The 23,041-nt window shown below is 44.2% G+C and overlaps 1 protein-coding gene across 2 annotated transcripts in view; it reads left to right on the plus strand.

Moving 5' to 3' along the window:
• The window catches only part of SLC5A11 (solute carrier family 5 member 11), a 44,640-nt gene that overhangs the window by 15,473 nt on the left and 6,126 nt on the right, over nucleotides 1-23,041 (plus strand). For both annotated transcript variants that reach the window (XM_072836233.1, XM_072836232.1), the window contains exons 7-11: nucleotides 2,330-2,434; nucleotides 3,680-3,785; nucleotides 5,745-5,825; nucleotides 10,904-11,109; nucleotides 17,078-17,213. In XM_072836233.1, the coding sequence (XP_072692334.1) occupies nucleotides 2,330-2,434; nucleotides 3,680-3,785; nucleotides 5,745-5,825; nucleotides 10,904-11,109; nucleotides 17,078-17,213 (634 nt within the window). The remainder of the gene's footprint in view (nucleotides 1-2,329; nucleotides 2,435-3,679; nucleotides 3,786-5,744; nucleotides 5,826-10,903; nucleotides 11,110-17,077; nucleotides 17,214-23,041) is intronic.

A 23,041-nucleotide genomic window follows, 5' to 3' on the forward strand; every position in this document is an offset into this window, starting at 1 on the left:
CCATGTGGGGAGCCTGTCGTGGGACTCCAGGATCCCACCTTGGACTGAAGGCGGTGCTAAACCGCTGAGCCACCAGGGCTGCCCTAAATAAAACATTTAAAAAAATAAAAAATCACCTTTGATCTGACAGCTTCACGTCACTCCTAGTGTCTAGACATCATTCTGTTTCAGAGGTCCTACCACACAGGGCAAGATCACATTATTCATAAAGCAAGAACTGATTTTAACTCTTTATTTATTTATTTATTTATTTATTTATTTATTTATTTATTTTTAATTTTTTTTTTTAAATTTATTTATGATAGTCACACAGAGAGAGAGAGAGGCAGAGACACAGGCAGAGGGAGAAGCAGGCTCCATGCACCGGGAGCCCGACGTGGGATTTGATCCCAGGTCTCCAGGATCACGCCCTGGGCCAAAGGCAGGCGCCAAACCGCTGCGCCACCCAGGGATCCCTGATTTTAACTCTTTATTATGACAATATTTAAAAATGCAATATTAAAAAAATACACAAAGTAGGGAAGGGTGCTAAAGGAATCATTTTAAAACTCACTTTGTACCAGATGTAGTGTGATCCTGTATAAAGGGCAGGGGTACATGGTTAAGTAACCTTGGAGATAATAAGGAATCTAAATAAAAGAAGACCTTTTTAAGTGGCTGGCCTGGGTCTTCCCACCTCCACCTGTGACTAGTTCCCTTATAGACAAAATATCTGGGGTGTAACAACACTGGACTGGGACCCATGGTCTCTGGGGCCAAAGCATCAATAAGTATGTATTAGCGCCTTCTATGGAAAGGAGTAAAGATGGGTGGAGATGCAGGTTATTTCCTAGGTAGGGCAGCCAGATGTTCTCAGCCACTTTCTCTGGCAAGGAAAAGGTAATGGTATCTGCTGTGAGTGAGGGAGGAATTCACGGGCCTGGAGGTTGAGAAGAAGCAGGAGGAGAAGACTTGAATTGACAGCTGTGGTTGTTTATAATAGGAAAATGTGGGAGCAACCACAATGTCCATCAATAGGGGAGCAGGATAACCACACTATGGGATATCCTGCTGGGCAAACGGATGAAGTCAGTTAGATGGCTGGAAAAGGATCTCCAAGCTATGCTGTTCAATACAAAATTCTCAGGTTCTAGACGCCCTTGGGGCAGCATCATATAAGTATTCAAAGGAGAGATTCAGTGCATGAGAAAAGCCAATGCTGGGAAAAAATAAAAAGCTGCCTACTCCATTTTTATTGGGAAATAAATATGCAAAAAAAAAAAAAGATAAAACACAAATGTGTGGCTTAACAAACTGTTGTAAAGTGAACACCCAGATTGACACATAAATCATAACCTGCCCCCTGTGCCTTTTGCACGTGACGATGCCTTGCTTTCTCCTGGGTGTTCGTTGTACTCTCTTCCTTGCTTTGCTTTCCAGATTTCATTATGTGTAACTAAACGGTATGGTGACATTTTACTTCTGAAAAAAATTAATCTATGAATGGAATCAGGATAAACTATTCATTGAATGTAGCTGGTGTGTTAATTTTCTTTGCTACATGACTACACCCCCAATGTATTATTTTAAAAAGATTTTTACTTACCTCTTCATGAGAGACACAGAGAGAGAGGCAGAGACACAGGTAGAGGGAGAAGCAGGCTGCCTTTGGGGAGCCTGATGTGGGACTCAATCCCAGGACCACAGGATCACACCCTGAGCTAAAGGCAGATGCTCAACCACTGTGCCACCCTGGTGCCCACACCAATGTATATTTTATTTTTATTTTTTATTATTTCTTAAAAAGATTTTATTTGTTTGTTTGTTTATTTATTTATTTATTTATTTATGAATGAGAGATACACAGAGAGAGAGGCAGAGACACAGGCAGAGGGAGAAGCAGGCTCCATGCAGGAAGCCCCATGCGGGACTCGATCCCAGGACTCCAGGATCACGCCCTGAACCAAAGGCAGACGCTCAAGCACTGAGTCACCCAGGCGTTCCCCCCAAAGTCTTTTTAAAAAAGATTTTATTTATTTGAGAGAAGGAGAAAGTGAGACACAGCATGAGTGAGGGGAGAGGGAGAGGGAGAAACAAACTCCCTGCCGAGCAGGGAGCCTGACACAGGACACAATCCCAGGACCCTGAAATCATGACTGGAACTGAAGGCATATTCTTAACCGACTAAATCACCCCTCTCCCCCCCATTTTCTCTTCCTTTCTTAAGTCTATGATAAGATCATCAGTGCTGCTGAGTTAGAGAAAGGAGAGAGGGGAGGGGAGGGGCCAGTGCCCTGAGGCCATGTGTCCCAAATCAGGTGGGTGGTGACAGCACAGCTCTGTCCCCCAGGTCACCACGATGCCAGAATACCTAAGGAAACGCTTTGGTGGCAACAGGATCCCCATCATCTTGGCTGTGCTCTACCTGTTTATCTATATCTTCACCAAGATCTCGGTAAGGAGGGGACACAGCTTGGTCAAATCCCTAAATCATGGGGAGAAGATCGATTATACCCACTGGGAGTGTGTCCTGCCCGTGCATGTGCATTTTGTCCTGTGGGGCAGGCTTCAGGGAGGTTAGAGGATGGGAGGAGTGGGGGGAAAGGATAAGCATGGGCAGAGGAAGACAGGAGAAAAGGTGGGGTGAAGGACGCCTCCGTCCTCTCCTGCCAAAGCTTCTTTGGAAACATGCCAGGATGGTGCGGGTCACAGAATGGGACTCCCAGAGCTCTGCCAATCCTTGGTGGGGGCTGCTATCTTCCTTCTGGGATCGGGCAGTCATTTGCTATTCATCAGATGTGCTGAGGCCCTTTGAGCTTGTCCCATTCTTTTTTCTTTTCTTTTTCTTTTTTTTTAAACAGAACTCCTGGGTTCTTTGCTTGTCCCATTCTGACCTTTGGTTGGATGGGCAGATCTCCAGAAAGAGGCCAAAAGCAGATGTATTTGGCTTGCATGTGCTCAGCCAGCCTGAGTCATGCTGCTGCTGCCTCTGCTTCCAGCTGGGGCTGGGGAGAGCTTGTCCCAAGTGAGGGGGCGGGGTGCAGAGGAATTCCATTCAATCCAAACAACAATAATTGACTCTATGCCAGCTGCAGGCTTGAAAGACGCTGGATGACAACATCCTTTCAGAACTCTCCCTCTCGGTCTGGTGGGAAGCTACAGATGTGGGGAAGCCTTCACAAGGGAAATTATGAACGGGGAGGATCACCAACTAAGGGAAGAGGGACTGGCATTTCAGATGGGTGAACATAGCTTGTTGGGGAAGCAGGGAATGTAAAAGCAATGAAGAAGATGAGGCCAAAAGGGTGAGCAGACCATGAAGCCTGGCATGCAATTCTAACATATCTACGTAGATGTTATCCTGGGGCCAGTGGGCGGGGGCCCTGAAGAATTTTAATGGGCAGGAGAAGGATGATATGATCATTACAGATTTGATAAAGGTTGCCGTGTCAAGGATGGAGGGTAAAAGACCAAGAGTTGAAGCAGGAAGACCACTGAGGAGATTGTTGGATTAGCCCAGTGAATGGGGGTCATATGTAATGGCCCACAGGGTTCCAGTTTGAGACCCCCGATCTAGGAAGAGGTGGCTTAAGAAAGAACAGTATAAGACTCTTCTGTGTTTGCCAGAATCCAGGCTTAGGGAAACCTGTGCTGAAAATGTCCGTCTATTCTTTCATCTGTCAACTTCATGTCTCTCCAGGTGGACATGTATGCAGGCGCCATCTTTATCCAGCAGTCTCTGCACCTGGATCTCTACGTGGCCATAGTTGGGCTGCTGGCCATCACGGCTCTGTACACTATTGCAGGTGTGTCTGAATGAGGGGTGATGCTCGAGAGGCTGTGGCACCCCCGATCTTTTCCTGGCCTATCTTCTGGTGGTCCAATGTGTTGAAACCATTCATTCATTACACCTCATTCCATGACCCCAGATAAGGTAATTTCTCTAAGCCCTTGTTCAAAGGAAGAGGGTTTCCCAATCAGAGAGGAAGGATTTAAAGATGCACCACAACTGCATCAAGCTATTTTCCATTTATTGATTGAAGAACTATTTATTGAGTACTGTCAGTGCTGAGCATGTTTATTTACATGCATTCTGTAAAGCTAGATGGTAAGTGTCTCTAATTCTGGAATCTGAAGTCAGGCAGCCTCCTTTATCCCCGTCAGAGCTACATCGTAGGAGAGAGACTGGTAGGGCCTGGATGGGTATCTGGTTTTGAATATTTGCCTTTTTATCTTCATATTCTGCTCTAGTTTCTCTGCCTTCGTGTAATGTAATTCATTCTGCAAATATATCTGTATATTACCTAGCATGTGCTTGACATCGTGCTAGGAAGCAGGGTGCAGCAGTAAACAAAACAGACAAAAGCTTTACTCCAAAGGACCTTATATCCTAATGGGGATGAGGAGATAGACAATGAACAAGGAAACCAAGAACTAATATCAGGATATATTGTTGTAGTCTGATAAGTGTTCTGAAGGAAGTTTGAGCAGGGAGAGACGGGGAGTGATGGGGTAAGGAGGTGTTTTTTCCATAGAGAATGTTCAGGGAAGGCCTTTCTAAGGTGATATTTGAACCTCATTTAAATGATATGAAGGAAGCACTAGAGAGAAGTGCAGAGGAAGAGAAGTCCAGGCAGAGGGATGGGAGCATGTAAATACTCTTAAGATGAGAACATGCTTTGCTTGTTTGGGGGAAAAAAGGGCAAAGTGGCTGACGCTGAGTGAGCAAATGGTTGCTAGTGGCAAAAGGCAGTTTATCTTTGTTTTTTCTTGTTTTGGGGTCTGTGTCCCTCTTACATTAATTTCTCTGAGGACAGGACATGCTGTTTGGTTTGCCTCTAGGTAGGGTGCTCACCAGAGATTTGCTGAATGACTGAATAAAACACTCAACATTCACCTAGCACATGATAAATATTCAATAATCACCAGTATAGAAATGATATGGGCTTTTAGTGGCAAGATATCACTGGAGTCTGGCCAGCTAATTGCAGCAGAACGTTAGGGCCAGTATCAAAGGTTTCTCCGCGTTTATGATAGGGTCCTGATTCCTGCTGGCAAGGGAAGTGGAATCAAGTAGAACACCACACTTCTGTGCAGGTTTTTTATTGCACACTGACTTTGCCCACTTGTAAATGTGCTATCAGATAAGGATCTCTTTCCCCTTTAATAAGAAGGGAGAGAAAGGTATAGTACAGGGCAGAGACTGGAAAGATCATGCTATCCAGATGCTGATAGATTTGCCATTAGGGTTATGGTTAGCTGGTCTCACCTGGCTCGATGGAGGATGGGAGGTAGATGACATCTGGAACAGCTGGCTGGAGCAAGATAGCCCACTCATGTGGCTGGAGGTTAGCTGAGCTTTTCCCCTGTGTGAGCCATCACCCCCCAGGAGGTGCAAGTGGGCTTCTTAAAGAAGCATGATGGTCTCAGGGCAACATGAGAGCAAGGGCAGAAGCTTCTGGGCCCTTGAGGCTTAGGCTTGAAGCTGTACAGTATCGCTCTCACCGTAACAAGCCATTTGGCCAAACTCATATTTCAGAAGTAGAGATATCAGCTTTACCTCTACATGGAAGGAGCGGGAAAGCCACAGTACAAAATGGGCATGTACCTGGCAAGGAGAGCCTGTGGCTATCTTTGCAAACAACACTAAGAAATCTGCTCAGGCAGGTCTTGAACTTCCAGGTTCTGTCTGCTTCTCAGGGTAACTCCTCTCCATCAGGGTACCCCACACTCACCTCAGTGCTTTTCTCCACCCTCAACCCCAGGTGGCCTGGCCGCTGTGATCTATACAGATGCCCTGCAGACTCTGATCATGCTTATAGGAGCGCTCATTCTGATGGGCTACAGTAAGTGGGGACCCCAGGATCACTTGGGTGGGTGACAACTCTTCTCTCAGTGACATCTGCTTTCATCACTGTGATCAGCAAACCCAGTGACAAAAGCCTACAACTGGGGCATTCCTGTCATGGGTGATTTGCTTGAGATGTGGTTATTTTAGCTGGAAGAGAACTGGGCTTATGGAGGCTTACTTTTTTTTTTTTAAGATTTATTTATTTTGGAGGGAGAGAGAGAGACAGTGGGGGTGGAGGACACAGAGGGAGAGAAAATCTCCAGCAGACCTCCCACTGAATGAAGAGCTCAATGTGGGGCTCAGTCCCACAACCCCTAACTTCATGACCTGAGCCAAAATCAAGAGTCAGACTCTTAACCTACTGAACCACCCAGGCGCCCCAAAACTTAGTTTCTTTCATTTATTTATTTATTTATTTATTTATTATTTATTTATTTATTTATTATAGTCACACACAGAGAGAAAGAGAGGCAGAGACACAGGCAGAGGGAGAAGCAGGCTCCATACACCGAGCGCCTGACGTGGGACTCGATCCCGGGTCTCCAGGATCGCGCCCTGGGCCAAAGGCAGGCGCTAAACCGCTGCGCCACCCAGGGATCCCAACTTAGTTTCTTTTTAAGTAAAAATGAATAGTTCTTCCAATATTGATATAGATAAATGATTAACAAATAAAAGGGGCAAAGGGACAACTCTTCCTTATAGAAGAATTCCAATGAATAAACATAGATGAAGAGAGAGCTAGAGAATCACCATGAGGACATCACAATGATCTGCAGGCAAGATCTTAGGATAAATGAGCATTAGTGGGTCAAAGTTCATGAAGAAATAGGATCTTTGTGTGGTCTTAGTTGTTGTGTCCCAAACGTGTTAATTACCAATGGGAAAACAGTCACTTTTCAGGGGAGCAACATGGCACACACCACTGTAGCTAAGTGATCACGGTTAGTATCACCGGAAATAAGACATTGACATCATGTAGCTCCTGATATGGGGAGGACACCACATCATCTCATGTGCCATACTTGTCAACAAGATGTAACCTCCACTTAATCAAGAATAACCTATCAGAGGTCTTGATTGAGAGACATTTTACAAAATAACCTAACATGTTTCTTGAAAGTGTCAAAGGCATGAAACATAAGAAAAGACTCAGGAATAGTCTAGGAACAGGGGTCCAGGGGTATAAACAAGAGTTTTCCCTTAACATTGTGTTTTTCTGCGTGGTTTCCATTTTGTGTTACTTTCTCGTCTTTCAAACAAAACTTCAAAGAAGTAATGGATCATGGATAAACATTTCACAACCCAGACAAAAAAGGCTTACTATTAACTTTAAAAAGAAATGTGTTGGGCCCTTATAAGATGAAAAACTTCACTGGTAGCCTACACATAAAGAGGAAATACAGACGAGTAACATGTATGTGAAGGACAAATGTCCAGCCTCACTAGAAACATGTTGTTGTCATAAATACCAACGCTTTGAATGTCCCAACGCTCCATGAGCTACTTAAAACAGGTTTTCTGAGGCAAGAGAGAACCAAAACAGATCTGCCCAAGGTCTGTTATTCTTAGCTAAACCTCTAGATCTTTCTCCATGAAAGTATGGGTTCTTGATGGGGAAGTTCCATTACTTAATTCATTAAGTCGGGCAGGAAAGAAGGTACAGATCAGCCTCCAGGAATTGTCCTCAATCTGCTGTATCTATTAGATATTCTCCCAAGATATCTGCAACTTTCCACATGTTGAAAATTAATTGACCCTACGTATGTGGGTTTACTTCTGTGCCCTCAATTCAGTTCCATTCATCTAGGAGCCTTTTTGTGCCAACACCGTAGGCATAAAATCGTGTTTGATTTCTACAGCTTTATAATATGTTGGAAATCAGGAAGTGTTATGCCTCCCACTTTTTCTTTCTCAAGACATACATTTACATATGTTCTAAACCCCAATATACTGCTACAAGTTTTGCTTTAGATAGTCGATTATCTTTTAAAGTGATTAAAAAGAAGAAAAAAAATCTTTTAAAAAAAGGCTTTTAGGGTGCCTGGCTGGCTCAGTTGGAAGAGTTTGTGACTCTTGATCTTGGGGTTGTGAGTTTAAGCCCCACACTGGGTGTTGAGATAACTTTTTAAAAAATCTTAAGAAAAATGTAAAAAGCCTTAAAAAAAAAAGATTTTATTTATCTATTCATGAGAGACACAGAGATAGAGGCAGAGGGAGAAGCAATCTTCACGGGGAGCCTGAAGTGGGGCTCCATTCCAGGAACCTGGGGTCATGACCGGAGCCAAAGGCAGAGGGTAACTGACCGAGCCATCCAGGCACACTTAAAAAGCCCCCCTTTTTTTTTTTTAAAGATTTTATTTATTTATTCATGAGAGACGCAGAGAGAGAGAGAGAGAGAGAGAGAGAGGCAGAGACAGAAGCAGGCTCCATGCAGGGAGCCCGACACGGGATTCGATCCCGGATCTCCAGGATCATGCCCTAGGCTCGCTAAACTGCTGAGCCACTGGGGCTGCCCTAAAAAGCCTTTTATATTAACCTTCATTTTGGCTATTTCTGAATCTCTCTCTCTCTCTTTTTTTATTTCTTATAATGTTTGTCTGAAAAACAAAAATGTTTTTTTTGAAAAAAAAATTTTCACTGAGTATAATATTCTATTTTTTAAAAGATTTTTATTTATTTATTCATGACAGACACAGAGAGAGAGAGAGGCAGAGACACAGGCGGAGGGAGAAGCAGGCTCCATGCAGGGAGTCTGATGTGGGACTCAATCCTGGGACTCCAGGATCACGACCTGGGCCGGAAGGCAGGCGCTAAACCGCTGAGCCACCCAGGGATCCCTTTCTCAAATGTTTTTAAGTAATCTCTACACCCTATGTGGGGCTCGAACTCACAACCCTGAGATCAAAAGTCACAGGCTCCTCCAACTGAGCCAGCCCAGGCCCCCTGGCCTGCATGCATCTTAAGAAGTCTGCTGTAGTCCCTTTTGTTTGTTTTTTAAGATTTATATATATATATTTTTTATTTATTTATGAGAGACACAGAGAGAGAGGCAGAGACATAGGCAGAGGGAGAAGCAGGCTCCCTGCAGGAGGAGCCTGATGTGGTACTTGACCCCAAGACTAGGCAGATGCTCAACCATTGAGCCACCCAGCTGCCCCTTATTTATATATTCTTTAAAATATTTTTTATTTATTCATTTGAGAGACAGAGCACAAGCACGGGGAGAGGCAGAAAGAGAGGAAGAAGCAGACTCCCTGCTGAGCAGTGAGTCCAATGTGGGGCTCAATTCCAGGACCAGGAGATTATGACCTGAGCTAAAGGCAAGATGCCTAACCATCTGAGCCACCCAGGGGCCTCCTTTTTTTTTTTTTTTTTTTTTTTTCCAGGGGCCCTTATTTATCTATTTTATTTTATTTTTTTTTAATTTTTATTTATTTATGACAGTCACAGAGAGAGAGAGAGAGAGGCAGAGACACAGGCAGAGGGAGAAGCAGGCTCCATGCACCGGGAGCCTGACGTGGGATTCGATCCCGGGTCTCCAGGATCGTGCCCTGGGCCAAAGGCAGGCGCTAAACCGCTGCGCCACCCAGGGATCCCCTTATTTATCTATTTTAGAGAAAGAGAGACAGAGAGAGAGAGAGAGAGCAGGGTAGGAGCAGAGGGAGACAATCTTCAAGCTGACTCCCCAATGAGGGCAGAGCCCTATGAGATCATGACCTGACCCGAGCCAAAACAAAGAGACCAAGAGTCAGATGCTCAACCGACTGAGCCACCTAGGTGTCACCCCTCTTTTTTGTTGTTGTAATTCTTTGTTTCTTTCTCTGTAGTAGTGTGGGTTCCTCCTTGCCCTCATTGTCTGCCGTCAAGACTTTATTCTGTATTTTCAGAAGTTTTAGTATGATAAATGTAGATGGGAATATATTGATCTTGCTTGGCATTCTCTAAGATTTAAATGAAGACATAAACTTTATATATTAAGTAACATTGCAGTGGGGCTCCTGGCTGACTCAGTTAGTAAAGCATCTGACTCTTGATCTCAGGGTCAAGTTCAAACCCCATGCTGGGTATACAGATTACTTTAAAAAAGAAAAAAGAATCCAAGACTGCAGCAACATATACAAAGCAAAAGTTGTTAGAAATAGCAGAAATTGACAGAAACCAAAATAGTACCAAGACTTTAACACTTCACAGGACACAGGATTTAGAAGTTATAAATTATATAATTGAAAAAAAAAGAAGTTATAAATTATATAATTGAACAAGTATTCTTGTAACAGCAAACATACTTTTTTCCAGCATCAAAGAACCAAAGAACCATCTACAAAAATTAGTCTTGAAAAAAATAATCAAAATTTACAAAAATACTCATGTGAACTTGGATGGGAAAAAAAAAAAAACCCACCCATCTATGTTTTCATAAACCTAACATTGAAATGTAGCATTTTAAAAATTGTAAGTGTAGGCGACAAACCATAGGAATATTTGTTAATACTCCGTGACTCTCATACCAAGAGATACCTCAGATGTTTTTATCCAGATGTTTTCACAGTTGTTGCTGAGGTACTGAAGAACTGTTTGTGCTCATGGCTACTTTGAAACCAAATTGTTATTACAGGGGCGCCTGGCTGGCTCAGTCCGTGGAGTGTGTGACTTCATCTCAGGACTATGAGTTTGAGCCCCACGCTGGGCATAGAGATTACTTAAAAATAAATAAATAAATAGTTATTAGACCTACTGCCGGGTCTTACTGTTTGATGCAGCAAATAACTGCATTATTAACTGCAAAACTGTGCATACTAAGTCACAGTTTTGATGTTTTGTTGATTGCCTTCAACATATCTGGTTTCCTTTATAATCCTATGCATTTTGTATGATGCATTGGTTATTAGTATTCTGAGAAGCAATATATGACCACTGCCAAAGGCATCAAAACAAGGCGAAGAGCCTCGAAGGTGACTAACTTTCTTTGTTAGCTCTGCTCTCAATAGGATGCCACCCACCCAGCCATCCCCTTACCACTCACTGTGGATTGTTCTGAGTCTCTGGCAAATTTGGGCTTCCTCTGAATTCCAGGCTTTGCTGCAATTGGCGGAATGGAAGGCCTGAAGGAGAAGTATTTCTTGGCCCTGGCTAGCAACCGGAGTGAGAACAGCAGCTGCGGGCTGCCCCGAGAGGACGCCTTCCATATTTTCCGAGACCCCCTGACATCTGATCTCCCATGGCCCGGGATCATATTTGGAATGTCCATCCCATCCCTCTGGTACTGGTGCACGGATCAGGTACAGGGCAGCTGATGAGTGTGTGCCCTCCAGGATGCTTCTGTCCTTTTTTTAAAAAAATTTTTAATTTTATTTATTTTTTCATGAGAGACACAGAGGGAGAGGGAGAGGCAGAGACAGAGGCAGAGGGAGAAGCAGGCTCCATGCAGGGAGCCCGATGCGGGACTTGATCCCAGGACCCCAGGGTCACGCCCTGGGCTGCAGGCAGACATTCAACCACTGAGCCGCCCAGGGATCCCCCAGGACGCTTCTTTCCCTGGGGGGCTGGGAAATAGGGTTTTTTCACTCTGTCTCTTCTCTTGTTTGCATTCTCCTCCCCCTCGCCCTCAAGCTCAACTGCTCTTTCCTCTCTACTGCTATACATTATTTGACTTCTTGAGCTCGCTCATGTAATGGAAAATCCAGAGCTGCTGATATTTGCAAAGGGGAACTCTCTTTTATTTGTTTTTAAAAATTTATTTATTTATTTTGAGAGAGAGAAAGATAGAGAGAGCAAGGGAAGGGCAGAGGGAGAGAATCTCAAGCAGACTATTTGCTGAGGGAGGAGTCCGACCTGGGGCTTGATCTCAGAACCCTGAGATCATGACCTGAGCCAAACTCAAGAGTAGGTCACTTAACCAACTAAGCCACTGCAAAGGGGAACTCTTAATACATCTTGCTAATGTCTGGAAAGATTCAGTAAGCAGAAAGAGATGATACATTTTATTTATTTATTTTTTAAGATTTCATTTATTTGAGAGAGACAGCGCATGCATACATGCACGCACAAGCAAGGGGAAGGGCAGAGGGAGAAGCAGACTCTCTGTCCCTGCTGAGCAGGGAGCCCCATGTGGGGCTGGATGTCAGGCTTTCTGCTCAGGGGGGAGTCTGCTTCTCTCTCTCCCTCTGTCTCTCCTCACCTCCTACCCTGCTCATGCTCCCTCTCTCAAATGAATGAATGAATGAATAAATAAATAAGTAAATAAGATCTTTTTTTAAAAAAAAAAGAAGTTAAAATTGCTATAGTGTATCAGATGATCAACACATACTCTGTGAATCCTCTGTGTACCAGGCACTTGGAGATCACGAGTAAACAAACCAGACTGGGCTTGCATCTCTCCTGGAGCTCACCTTCTTCCAGTGGGGAGTAGATAGACAATGAATAAGTGAATTTTTTTAAAATTTTTATTTATTTATGATAGTCACACACACACACACACACACACACACAGAGAGGCAGAGACATAGGCAGAGGGAGAAGCAGGCTCCATGCACCAGGAGCCTGACGTGGGATTTGATCCCGGGTCTCCAGGATCGCGCCCTGGGCCAAAGGCAGGCGCCAAGCCACTGCGCCACCCAGGGATCCCTGAATAAGTGAATTATATGGAATATTTCAAGATGACAAATATCTTTTTTTTTTTTTTTTTTTTTTAAGCAGGGTAGGAAAGAGGAGTTGAGAATATAGGGGTGCAGTTTAAAATAGGTGGCAGGGTGCCTGGCTGGCTCATTCCATGGAACAGGCGACTCTTAATCTTGGGATTGTGAGTTCAAGCTCCACGTTGGGGGTAGAGATTACTTAAAAAAAAAAATATATATATATATATATATATATATATATATATATATACACATATGTTTTAAAAAATAAGTGAGTAAAATAGGGTATTAAGGGGAGGCAGGACTGAGAAGTGACCCTTAGAAGCACAGGCTTCGAAGAAGAGCAGAGCTCCCTGCGAAAGTTGAGGAAGAGTTTGTCACAGAGGGAACAGCCAGAGCAAAGGCCTTACAGCATATATGTAACTGATGTGAAAAAAAAAATGAGAACCACAGAGGCAGGACAGCATTTATAAGAAGCCCTTTTGGTGTTAAGGGGAGGGGAGATAGAATCAATATTTGCATTTCTCATGTATGCATAAGGGAGCTCCAGGTGGATGTAGTAAGACTAAGAAAAGTGGATACTCGTGGGCAGGGAGACCGTGTACATGTGCCAAGGAGTTGTTTCATGGAGCACCTGTTTATACCCGGGTAGGTTTCAAACCCAGGGAATATATCACCAGTTGAAATGCATTTCCTGTTGAGGATCAGAGATCTGGGTACCATTTTGGAGGCTGTAGTGCAGAGTCAGGACTTATTGAAGTTTAACTCAAGCAACGATCATGGAGTGGGACAAGGGCATTTATGCAGGTGACGCTGCTGAGAACAGAGCCCAGGTCCACACCCTGGGCCAGAACTCCTCTGCACTCAGGCAGGGGTGAGCACAATACACATGTACCACCCCTTTGGGAGACTGTCCTTGGCAAATCTTCTCTCCCTTGGCAAATCTCAGGAAGAAGAGGCTTTGAGACACAGTACAGATCAAGACTAACAGTGTGGACTTCAAATTTCATAGGTCCGGCATGCTAACATTTTGTTTCCTTATTTCCTTACTAACAGTGCAGTTACTAATGGTTACAGAAAAGGGAGGCATGAGGAATTTGGCCATAGTCTTTTTGTCCCAGGGATGGTTAATAAACATTAAAAACATTTACATTAAAAAAAAAACATTTACATTTTGCTATGGTTTATGTTACTGCTCTTGATGCAGCTCACCATCAGCTGACACTTAAGAATTTGCACAAATATTTCCTTGAGATCCCTCAAGCCCTTCTTAGCTGGGATTCCAGCGTTGCACCCCTTGAAAGCCACCTCCAACCTACCCCACATTGTTCAGGAGCCTGGGGACTTAGCCACAGAAGACTCAGTCTCCTTCCAAATGTTGGGCAGGGCAAGAAGGCCTAGAAATCTAAGCCCTTCTTGACCACGTGGTGGTCTTTGGTCAAGACTTTGGTCTTGACCACATGGTGTAGCCACTGACCTGGGTTCTATAGAATCCTGAGACTCTGTGGGTTCACTGTGCTGGTGCTGCCTTACGGAATGCACAGCTTTGCTAGTCCTATACCTAAGCTAATTTTAAGATTTTATTTATTCATGAGAGAGAGAGTGCACGTGTGTGCAGGGTGAGGGGGAGAGGGAGAGAATCTCAAGCAAACTTCCACTGAGCTTGGAGCCTAACGCAGGGCTTGATCTTACAACCCTGAGATCATGGCCTGAACCAAAATCAAGAGTCGGGAGGTTCGGGGATCCCTGGGTGGCTCAGTGGTTTAGCGCCTGCCTTTGGCCCAGGGTGCGATCCTGGAGACCCAGGATCGAGTCCCACATCGGGCTCCCGGCATGGAGCCTGCTTCTCCCTCTGCCTGTGTCTCTGTCTCTCTCTCTCTCTATTTCTATCATAAATAAATAAATCTTAAAAAAAAAAAAAAAAGAGTCGGGAGGTTCAACCGACTGAGCCACCCCGGACCTCCTAGGCTTATTTTAGAACAGGAGAAGGGCAAAGCAACATTCCTGATTCACAGACTAAAAAGATAAGTAACAGTGGACAATCCTAATGGCACTTATACATTTACTGATGCTGTGTCATGGCCAGCAATAAGTAATTCATCCGACATGAAATAATTCATTTTCTTTTTTAAAAAAAGATTTTAATTTATTAATGAGAGGGATCCCTGGGTGGCGCAGCGGTTTGGCGCCTGCCTTTGGCCCAGGGAGCGATCCTGGAGACCCAGGATCGAATCCCACGTCGGGCTCCCGGTGCATGGAGCCTGCTTCTCCCTCTGCCTGTGTCTCTGCCTCTCTCTCTCTGAGTGACTATCATAAATAAATAAATAAATAAATAAATAAATAAATAAATAAAATAATTTATTAATGAGAGACACACAGAGAGAGGCAGAGACACAGGCAAAGGGAGAAGCAGGCTCCCTGTAGGGAGCCCGATGTGGGACTCAATCTCGGGACCTGGGGATCACACCCCGAGCCGAAGGCAGATGCTTAACTGACTGATCCACCCAGGTGCCCCCTCTATACACTTTAAAAAAAAACATTTATTTACTTATTTAAGAGAGAGAGGGAAAGAGAGAGAGAGAGAGAATGAGCATGGGGTGGGGAGGGGCAAAGGGAGAGGAAGAGAGAAATTCTAAGCAGACTCCACAATGAGCATGGAGTGTGACCCAGGGTTCAATCTCACGACCCTGAGATCACAACCTTAGTTGAAACCAAGAGTTGGAGGCTCAACTGACTGAGCCACCCAGGTGCCCCAGTTAAACCAATTTCTTTCTTTCTTTTTTTTTTTTTTTTTGTTAAACCAACTTCTAAACAAGGACCACTAACTTCCCAGCTCTGGATGAGGGCCTCCATGGCCCCTACCCTTTCCTCACATAAACCAATCCTACATTTTAGAGTCTTTCATTTATGGCATCTAAACAAATGTAATTTGTGCCTGTCAGGATACACTTGGTTGCAAGTGACAAAAAAAAAAAAATCAAACTTAAACCACCTCAGGGAGGGGCACCTGGAGGACTCAGTCATCTGCCTTCCGCTTAGGGTCCTGGGGTAGAGCCCTGCATCGGGCTTCCTGCTCAGTGGGGAGCCTGCTTCTCCCTCTCTCTCTCCCCCTCCTCCCTGCTCATGCTTTCTCTCTCAAATAAGAAAATAAAATCTGGAAAAAAAACTACCTCAGGGAAGGGGTGGAGGATGTATTAGCTTGTGGAATACAAACAGCAGGAAGTCAAACAAGATTTCAGAAACTGCTGGAACATATTCTGGTTTCCGTCTCCATCATCCATCTTTCTTTTTTTTTAATTAATTAATTTATTTATGATAGTCAGAGCGAGAGAGAGAGAGAGAGAGAGAGAGAGAAAGAGGCAGAGACACAGGCAGAGGGAGAAGCAGGCTCCATGCACTGGGAGCCCGAGGTGGGATTTGATCCCAGGTCTCCAGGATCGCGCCCTGGGCCAAAGGCAGGCGCTAAACCGCTGCGCCACCCAGGGATCCCCATCCATCTTTCTCATCTAGGACTTCATTGCCTCCTGCAGACCAACGGGAAAGCTGACAAGTCCCTAAGTCCCAGTCCAAGAGTCCTGCTTAAGGGTCTAGCACGGGTCAGGTGCCTAGCCCTGGATTAGGCAGCTGTGCCCAAGATGATAGTGTAGCCCTATGGACAAGGTATGGGTTTCAAAAAAAGGAGCAGGACACTCTAGGAAGACTATCCCATTACTGTCTGCTGTTAAAAAAAAAGGGCGGGGGGGAAGAATCCCAACTTTGTCCTTCTCGTCACAGTGTTGCAGTGGTAATGATGTGGCGTTTCACTCCCTTTGTCCATAGGTCACTGAACCAGCTTGTAAAGGCTCTGGTAACTCACCAAGGCCTCTGTAACTTCTCCAGATGCTTCAAGACCCAAAACCTAAGGAAATAGGAGAGAAAGTTCTGGGCTCATGTAGATTCAATCTGAAGGCAGGAGGAGGATTTTGGGGACCAGTCTCCTATTTAGAAAAAACTCTGGAAGAAGTTGTTCCTTTTGAGTAGATAAGTTTTTTTTTTTTTTTATACCTTTTTTTTTTTTTAAGATTTTATTTATTTGAGACAGAGCATGAGCAGGAGTGGGCGGGGTGGGGGGGGGAGGGGAAGCAGGCTCCCCGCTGAGCAGGGAGCCTGATGTTGGGCTCTACCATGACCTGAGCTGAAGGGAGATTAACTGACTGAGCTACCTAGGCACCCTGAGATGACTTCAATTTTAAGGGATCTTCTGCAGTATGATGGCAAAGATGCAGCCGGCAGTCTAAGCTACCTTCGTAAATGGCAATTCTAATGAAGGCCTCTGCTAGGAAAGTTGTAATTGGCCTGCCTTGGATTCATACTTAACCGATCATGGTAGCCAGAGAAATGGAGAAACCTAATTGGTCGGGTCCAACTCCAAGACAAAGAGGAGGGAATGGAATGGGGTTCTCAGCTTCCTCAAGTGGTCCACAGAGATTGGGAATAGGAAACCAATGTTTCCTCAAAGAGAAGCCAAACAAACCAAGGTTCTAAGTCCACGATGTCTTCAAAGCAGCTCTGCACACTTAGTTTGCTTTTAGGGAGAATCACTTCAACTTCCAACCACCCTACTGTTTTCTAGGTGATCGTTCAGCGGTCTCTGGCTGCCAAGAACATGTCCCATGCCAAAGGAGGCTCTCTGATGGCTGCCTACCTGAAAGTGCTGCCCCTTTTCATTATGGTGTTTCCTGGAATGGTCAGTCGTGTCCTCTTCCCAGGTGAGGAGACAGTGGGGATAAAAGGTCATCGGTCTTTGAATCTCAGACCCCATGAAGTGTTCTAACCATATGATTGTCATCAGGGATTGGGACTGAGGTCCCTGCAGGGGGATGTTGAGGCATTTCTATTCAGACATCAGATTGTATACTGTTTCCCCACAGGGGTTCAGCAGGCATGTCTAGTAGATGTCGCAGGCCAGTAGCAGGGAGACCCATCTGGGGTCTTGCCTCAACTGTATTTTTTTAACTGTATTTTTTTGAAACCACAAATTATAGGTTAAGATCCTGTGGTTCCAGATGTCAGTTTTCTAAAGCATAATGTGAGAGTTATTCTTGTGCTTTTAGTATTTCATCTCAGTGGTTTGGTTATTTTGGTCCAACAGAACCCCTTTGGGGGTACTTAACAAAAATCAGGGATGTCAAAGCCACTAGAATATTTGTCTTAGAATTTTTCTTAGTGTGGTAAGGCGATGAGGTTTTCACTGTGTGGATAAACAGGATTGGGAGGAGGGTGTTATTGGGAGTCACTGTGATGTCAGGAACTGCTGATCTGTATGGAAGAAAGCTTTGCATTTTCCACATCTGTGGGCTTTTCCTTTCATACCCACCAAGGCTGTTATTAATTCAAAGGTAGAGTGCTCCCTCCCCTGTGCTTTATCTTATACAATGTTTTGCATCGGTAAAGAAAGAGGAGGATGGTCCAGAAGTTTTTGTCACAATAATTTAGGACAATAAGCATTAGGAGCAAAGAATTGGGGAAGGAGAGTGGGAGATCTGTCCGTGGTGCAAGATCTTGGGTTTCTCACTCCTCCAGCCCAGAGGGCATGAAGAACCCAGAGTCACTGGTCCTGGTTCCAGGGAAGGCACACAAGGCTTGGAAAAACCCATATCAGAGTAAGAACTGGGATTTGGGATTTGTGGTGACTTGATGGAAAATACACAGCTTTTGGGTAAGGCTTGACATATGAACAAAGAACACAACTTTAAACAACCTACATTCATCATGTGGTGGTTCTGAATATGGACTCTGATTTGGATGTTGCTGCTAGAATCCTGGCTCTGCCACTTCTTAGCTGTATGACCTTGGAAAATCACTTGCCTCTGTTCCCTCACTCATAAAAATGGGATAATCTTTCATAAGGCTTAAAGCAGTCAGCACAAGGTAACCACCATAGAAGGGCTTACTCTCATTTTATATATTATCTCATTTATTCCTCAAAACAACCTTATGAAGTTGATACTGTTACGGCTCTTTTCATTTACAGATGAAGATATTGAAGCTCATCCACTCATTTATTCTTCCATGTGTCCATCAAACATTCTGAGAGTCAGTGATCTGCTAGGCTTTATTCTAGGAAAACTTAGGGATTCATAAATGAACAAGACAAAAAGTATCCCTGCCATTGTGGGCTCACATTCTAGTGGTGGAGGAGACACACAAAGATAAGGAAATAAGTAAATGAGATATCCATTGATTGTGTTGAGAGCTGTGAGTAAAAGGCACAGGGAGATGTCACAGGGATGCTGAGTGGGGCTTCTTCTGATAAGGTTTCCAGGGGTGGCCTCTGTGAGGAGAAGAGGCAACAGTTGGTTCATATGGGTGGGTTTTTTTTTTTTTGGAGGGGCAGTAGGGACAGAAGGAGGGAGGGAGGCAGACAGACAGACAGCCTCTTAAGTAAGCTCCATACCCAGCACAGAGCCTGATGTGATCTCATGACCCTGAGATCAGGACCTAAGCTGAAATCAAGAGTCGGATGCTTAACCGACTGAGCCACCCAAGTACCCTGGATGGTTTCAAAATATATCTTGGAGTGCATTCAACAAGATTAATAATGGATTGGATATGGGGGTTAAGGAAGAGCAATCTAGACCCTTCCTAGGTTAAGTGGCTTGCCAGAAGTTAACCTGGCTAGTGCTGGGTGAGCTGGGATAGAACCCAGGTGCATCTGCCTCCAAACCCCAACCCTTAATCATGCTATTGTCTCTCTTAGCAAATAACACGTTAAGCTTTGGATCAATGTCTGGAAGATCAATCTCAAGACCTTGACCATCATTCTTAACAGGTAGCCAATCAGCAATCATGATTAAGTGAAACATAATGCCATGTTCTATGTCCCTAAGGACTTCGTAATGTAATGAATGAGTCTGGTACTCATGAAAAAGCAAGATAAGATATAAATTAGAACACTCTAGCATATGGAACTAACAATAAGTGAAAGGAATTTGAGAGCGAGGTAGGGTGGAGAGGGTAAGGTGGGCATGGTGTGTTTGAAGGCCTGGACAAGTGCTTCTCAAAGTGTGGGAAGTCCAGTCCAGCAGCACTGATGTCACCTTGTTAGAAACACAAACTTTTGGGGCCCGTCCCAAAAGATTCTGAATCAGAATCTCTTGAGGTTGGGGCCCAGCAATCTTTTTTTTTTTTTTTTAAGATTTTATTTATTTATTCATAGAGACAGACAGAGAGAGAGGCAGAGACACAGGCAGAGGGAGAAGCAGGCTCCACGCAGGGAGCCCGATGTGGGACTCGATCCCGGGTCTCCAGGATCACATCCCAGGCTGCAGGTGGCTCTAAATCACTGCGCCACAGGAGCTGCCCAGCAATCTGTTTTTAATAAATTCCCCAGGAGATTGAGAAGCTCTTGCCTAAAAAGCCAGGGTCTAGGCCAAGCCACTCCTCCTTCCTGTTTCCATGTCTCCCTCCATCTCTGCTCTGCCAGCTATCCCACTGAGTCTTCATTTGGGTCCAGAGACCATTCAAAAGGATGCTCCAGTCCTGAGCTATAATGAGACTGGGCAACACCTTCTTCCACTAATCCATCTGAGAAACGGCACAAACTTTGAAAGGAACCATAGTGGAAATTAAGAGACAGGAAAAACCACCCTTAAAAACAATAAAACACAAGTCAAGAAGTATATCCATTCACAAAGCAAATTGTTCCCACTTGAGCTCTGGAATACACGAAGGATATGAGACCTATTCATAATATTTATTAGCTGTATGATTTGGGGAAGCCTTGTTACCTTTCTGGGCCTCAATTTACTTATCTTTAAAATAGGTGTAATAACCACGCCTTACCAATGGAGTTATGAAGAATACAGTGGAAGGTATATATGTATAGTCTTTATGTGTCATAGTGATACTTCAGTGAATGTTAGCATTTGGAAGTAGGAGATTTAGTGGTGTTTGGATCTGAGCTTGCCAGAGGCCCCTTTATGCCAAGCATCAGAGGGTCTGATAAGAGAACCCACACCATACATGAAATGGTTGATTAATTAACCCAAGACACGTGGATGACTGTTACCAAATGGTGATTCATAAGACTGTTGGTTTCTGTTGTAGCTTAGCTGAGCCAACTAATATCCTTAAGATGAATGTGTTCTTTTTTTTTGAAATAAGCTCCTTGCCCAGCATGGAGCCCAATGAGGCGCTTGAACTCACAACCTTGAGATCAAGACCTGAGCTGACATCAGGAGTCAGATACTTAACTGACTAATGAATATATTCTTATTAGGCACCCCCAATGAATATATTCTTTAAGCTGAACAGACAAGGACAACTGCCACAAACATGCTTTGTAAACTGTCTGTCATGTTTCATGGTTGAAAGGTGCAGGTCTAAAAGGTTAAACAACCTAAGGTTAACAACCAAAGGTTAAATTGTGTAGTTAATTAAGTATCCCAGGGAGAGCCTTGCTCCTTCTCAGTGAACCTTGAAGAGAGGAGCTTTTGGGGGTGTCAGGGTGGCTCAGTAGGTTGGGTGACTGATTCTTGGTTTCAGCTTTGGTAATGGTCTTGGGGTCCTGAGATCAAGTTTTCTCTTTATCTAAAGTAAATAAATCATGGGATCCGTGGGTGGCTCAGTGGTTTAGTGCCTGCCTTTGGCCCAGGGTGTGATCCTGGAGTCCCAGGATCTAGTCCTGCATCAGGCTTCCTGCATGGAGTCTGTTTCTCCCTCTGCCTGTGTCTCTGCCTCTCTCTCTCTCTCTCTCTCTCTGTCTCTCATGAATAAATAAATAAAATCTTTAAAAAAATAAAGTAAATAAATCTTGAGGGAAGGGGTGCTTTTGGACAAAAAGAGGCAAAGCCTGTATGATATGGATGTGAACAAGACCTTTGCCCGACCTAAGTGGCTCCTTACAATGTTCTGGGCATGAGAATGAAACTGTTTCCTTATCTTTTTAAAAGACTTTTCAAAAGAGAGAGAAAAAAAAAAAAAGCCAAGAGTTTTGACTTGTCAAAAAAAGTATTTTCCTCAAGATTGTTTCTTCTTATCAAGTATCACTTTTGGACTACAGTCTTAATTTTGTTTGAGGCTTGAACCAGAGCTTTGGGGGCATCTACTTCTATTCCACAGTGATTGTATTATTATTGTGGCCATAGTACCCATGGGTGGCTGTTAGTGGGTGAAGAGTCTCAGCCTTGAAAATACATGAAATGTGTGGAGAAATTTTATGAAGATCAGTTTGCCCTTGGACTTCCCAGTGGATGAAAGGGCCCAGGGCTATCTCCATTTCTTGGGTCTTATGTTACCTTAAAAAGAAAATGAAGATACAACAATATTGTATTTTAAAATTGTGATGTCCTTCAAGTGGTTACATTTATTAAATTAGCAGTTTTAATGCAGGTAAAAATATAGAGGCTTAGCATACAACCTCATCTGGAGATGCTGTCAAACATCTACATTTGAGGTCTCTGGTAAATGGTCATCATGACATTGATTTGCACTGGAACCAGGCAGGAGATTGGCATAAGCGGTGAATGGCTCCATGCTTGCTTGTATTCTAAGGTTCTGGATGGGCTGACAGCCTATCACTCTTCAGAATGAGGAGCTAGGACTGAAGACTTGGGATTGAGCAGAGGGGGCTCAGGAGGAGTTCATGAGAGTTACACTTTGATCCACTTGAGAGGTAATAAGTGGCCCAGCTGGGATGGGTGGTGTTGGGTAGGCATTGGGGAGTTGGTGAGGAGCATCAGTTAGTTCAGATCCCAGGAGCTGAGAAAGTCAGAAGGTGACAAGAAAGGTATTATGCAGACACAGGTGCCAAACCACTGAGGTGATACAGAGTTCTGAAGGTCCCAGTGGTCAGGATTAAGCCTTGGATGGGTTACTGCAGACTCATTAAAGATAGAAAAGCATACACTATCTTGGTCTATCTTCTCTGAAAAAATGAATTGGGAGTCAGGAGACCTGAGTTTCAACTCTGCCTCTAACATGACCTTGTTAGGGGTTTGTAATCAGGTCCCTCGCCCCGATTCTTTATCTGTGAAACTGTTGTAATGTCCTCTTTCCTCACACAGGAGCACTGTAATAGCTAGCCTCTGCCCCATAGGAATTTGTTGAGCACCTACTCTGTGCCATACTCTCTGTCCTCCAAGCAGGAGGCCTAAGCTTGTATGCTTGGGATGTGTTCATCCTCATACTAGGAAGAGATGAATAACTACGGATGCCAGGAAGGCTAGTTGGATTTACACTAGAAAATCAGAATGCTGTTTAGGAGAGCAGGAGACACAGAAATGCAGGAAGAGGAAGAGAGAGAAATTCACCCAGCACAGTTGGGTTGTTAGGAGCCTAAAATGAGAACAGCTATTGAGGAGATGGGGAGAAGAGGGATTTAGAAAGTATTTGCCCTGTGTCAGCTGATGGCATTCTGTGCACCTCCAAGGAACTGCAGGCAAGATGTGAATTGCTTGTGTCCCCTTTTGGAGGAGTTTGGGGATGCAGCCTGTTGCAGGATACTGTGTAGAATGGCTACTAGGTATCTCAGCTTTTTTTTTTTTTTTTTTTGAGATCTTATTTATTTATTCATGAGAGACTCAGAAAGAGAGGC

Source organism: Canis lupus, chromosome 8 (genome assembly GCF_048164855.1).
Source record: "Canis lupus baileyi chromosome 8, mCanLup2.hap1, whole genome shotgun sequence".
In the NCBI taxonomy this organism is placed as follows: Eukaryota; Metazoa; Chordata; class Mammalia; order Carnivora; family Canidae; genus Canis; species Canis lupus.